The sequence below is a fragment of the Priapulus caudatus genome, unplaced genomic scaffold, assembly GCF_000485595.1.
Source record: "Priapulus caudatus unplaced genomic scaffold, Priapulus_caudatus-5.0.1 Scaffold1596, whole genome shotgun sequence".
Classification (NCBI taxonomy): domain Eukaryota; kingdom Metazoa; phylum Priapulida; class Priapulimorpha; order Priapulimorphida; family Priapulidae; genus Priapulus; species Priapulus caudatus.
The window spans coordinates 43,278-46,553 of record NW_014578657.1 but is presented as its reverse complement, the minus strand read 5'-3'; the positions used below and the strand labels follow the sequence as shown (position 1 = coordinate 46,553).

The 3,276-nt window shown below is 42.4% G+C and overlaps 2 protein-coding genes across 3 annotated transcripts in view; both read left to right on the top strand.

Moving 5' to 3' along the window:
• LOC106817101 (cartilage oligomeric matrix protein-like) overlaps positions 1-411 on the top strand; it is a 25,020-nt gene extending 24,609 nt beyond the window's left edge. The window contains exon 14 of the mRNA XM_014821748.1: positions 386-411. Within this exon, the coding sequence (XP_014677234.1) occupies positions 386-411 (26 nt within the window). The remainder of the gene's footprint in view (positions 1-385) is intronic.
• A 2,168-nt stretch (positions 412-2,579) lies between these two features.
• The window catches only part of LOC106817105 (beta-1,4-galactosyltransferase 4-like), a 21,264-nt gene continuing 20,567 nt past the window's right edge, over positions 2,580-3,276 (top strand). For both annotated transcript variants that reach the window (XM_014821757.1, XM_014821758.1), the window contains exon 1: positions 2,580-2,810. In XM_014821757.1, the coding sequence (XP_014677243.1) occupies positions 2,603-2,810 (208 nt within the window). In that variant the 5' untranslated portion in view covers positions 2,580-2,602. The remainder of the gene's footprint in view (positions 2,811-3,276) is intronic.

The window sequence follows — 3,276 nt, the reverse complement described above, 5'->3', positions numbered from 1 at the left end:
GTGTGTGTGTGTGTGTGTGTGTGTGTGTGTGTGTGTGTGTGTGTGTGTGTGTGTGTGTGTGTGTGTGTGTGTGTGTATGTGTGTGTGCGTGCATGCGTGCGTGCGGGCGTGAGTGCGTATGTGTGCGCGCGCGCGTGTGTGTGTGTGTGTGTGCGTGCGTGCGTGCGTGCGTGTGTGTGCGCACGTGTGTGTATACAGACGTATTACTTTATATCTCAGTAACGGAACTTTTAGGGTGAATTCTAATGTTGTGTTCTAAGCAATCATCGTGTTCACGTACTATGTGCATGCACCGTTCCAGTTGAGATGTGAATGATGTAAATAAACATATCTCTACATGTAACACATTGTGTAAATCGTATGCGATTTTATTTTTGTCCTTCAGCAACAAGCAATGTTCACTCAGCATGATTTTTACTCGACCGAAGGCGACTTACCACGAGAGCGTGGGCCCGGGCGGGAAATACTCACCTTTTTTGTTGGTAGGGGTGCTCCCCCTAAATGGAAAAATTGGGGGCAAAAAGATGGCTTGACGGTGAAAACATGGGGCAAAAAGATGGCTCGATAGTGAAAACATAAGGCAAAAAGCTGGGTCGACAGTGAAAACATGGGGCAAAAAGATGGCCGACGGCGAAAACATGAATGGGGTAAAACGATGACAAGGGAAAAATGAGGGGGGCAAAAAGATGGATAGGAAAAATTTGGGGGGCAAAAAGATGACAAGGAAAGCGAAAGATGGTGGGCAATAATGCGGCGCATATATATATACGTCACTATGCGGAGTAACCCCCCCCCCGGGGGCGTGGGGGTCTTTTCTCCGTGCATTCATGCAACGATGTGGGAAGCAGCAGTGAAACCTTTTAATGGAAAATCTCGTCATAGAATCATATCCATGTAAGAGAACAGCATGTTCAACCAATGTGTGCGACGAGTTACCGATGACACTAGCTGAGCTGTGTAAAAGCTACAGCTATTCCAATTAAGTGTTCTTGTAATCCACACAATTCCATTAAATATTTCGAAAATGTATATAAATTTTAAAATATTTCGTGCGATTAACTGGAATTAATACCACTATACCAAAACATATCTTCCAAGCGCTGTGCTCATTTTCGTAGTCAAGTATTGTTTTCAAACAATTTATTCCCTATTTGTGAAACAGTATTATATGCATCGGCAGAGCGGTGGGCCCACTATAAGCTGTATATAATAACATTGCATTATTATAGACTAATCAGTAAATGGGCCCTATATAACAAACCGCGGTACTTAAAATACCCGTAATACTTTACGCCTATGGTTGGCCATCGTACACACACACACACACACACTTATTTCCGCGTATTTGTGCGTGCGATTAGATTGTGTTTTGCAGAGGAGCACCATGACTGGTGGAACTACATACACGTTGGGCTCATTCACCGTCATTTTATTATTGAAATAACCAACGTGCCTCTGGTCTGATTTTGCTGTGTGAGTTTTTATTAGCAGAGAAAATTAAATTGATATATTGCTAGCACAAGATCTATAGTCTATAGGTCTATAAGTCTAAGTCTAGGTCTATAGATCTAAAGGTAGGGGCGTGTTTCGAAATTTACGATAATATAGTATTTGTTTCTGGCTCATTCTGTCTACAAGCATGCAGGGCGTTGGCGCGCCATAGGTAAATATGACGGTCCTATTTGCATCCAGTCCATAGGCGCAAATGCCATGGGGACACGGGGGACACGTCCCCCACTTTGAAGGGTGGAGGACACACTATCAAATGTTCCATTCCCAGGTTTTTGAATATGCATGTGCATATGCATAATTATAAGCCCCTTCTACAATATTATTATTTTTATGCTTGTCTCCACTACACGAAGTGAAAAAAATAGAAAGCTAGTATAAATTTCTGTGGTTTCTGCGAGGTGATCCAAGCCAGGTAATCAATCGTTATACAATGTATATTATATAATGAAATGTAATAAAACAAATGTATATATAAACTAGAGCACTCGGAGAGCGCAGACCTCTGCCAAGGCAGCTGCTCAATTCTCTCACTGTGAAAATGTTAATTAATTAATTAATTAATTGGATCCGGATCACCACCAAAATGTTATCAATTCTAAGTTACCCCATTTCTGACCTATCCTGAAAATTTAATTAATTAATTAATTAATTGGATCCGGTTCACCACCAAAATCTAATCAATTCTAAGTTAGCCCATTTCTGACCTATCCTGAAAATTTTATGACGATCCGTCCATAACATTTTAGGTTATGGACGGATTATTATTAGTCTGATTATTATTAGGCTGTACACAAACAAACAAACCCACAAACCCACAAACCAACAAACACACGCCGGTGAAAACATAACCTCCTGCCAACCCCTTGGCGGAGGTAACGAGGTGCACATGTAGCATAATGCATTACAACGTAATTTTAGCCAATTTTTAGCCTGTTTTATGTCGGCTATCAACGTTGAAACAACGTCGGTAACGTCGGCAACGTTAAAATGTCGACGTTGAAACACCGTGTTTACTTGAGTGTTCAGAGGCAAAAGCCTACAACACTACACTATCGCATGTGGGTAGGCAGGCGGACTTTAGCACGCAAACATGAATCGGACGGACGTGTGCCAAATAGCTCTCTGCTCTACGTTAATCGTCTTCGTCGTCGAGTTGCTGTTGCTGACGCTGTTTAGCGGAATTGTGTTTTCGCCGACGACGCTGACGATGGCAGGGTCGACGTTGACGACGGCACGGGCGACGCTGACGACGCACATAAGTGTCGACAAGGTGTGCGACGAGTTACCGACGACACTAGGTGAGCTGTGTAAAGCTAGCTATTCCAATTAAGTGCTCTTGTAATCCACACAATTCCATTGAATATTTTTCGAACATACATTTTCGATACAATAATATTCTTCAAATGGTTCGTTCGACTAATTCGAATACCACTATCAAGCATATCCTCGCACTATTCTTGGTGCTCACTTTCATAGTTAATTATGGTTTTCAAACAATTTCTCTCTGAGAATTATGATAATGGAACGGCAGAGCAACCGCAAATAAGAGACAGGAATGCATCTATATCTAACGATTATCAGCATATAGCAGGATGTACTAGTTACCGGAAAGCGCGCACACACACACACACACACACACACACACACACACACACACACACACACACACACACACACACACACACACACACACACACACACACACAGAGAGAGAGAGAGAGAGAGAGAGAGAGAGAGAGAGAGAGAGAGAGAGAGAGAGAGAGA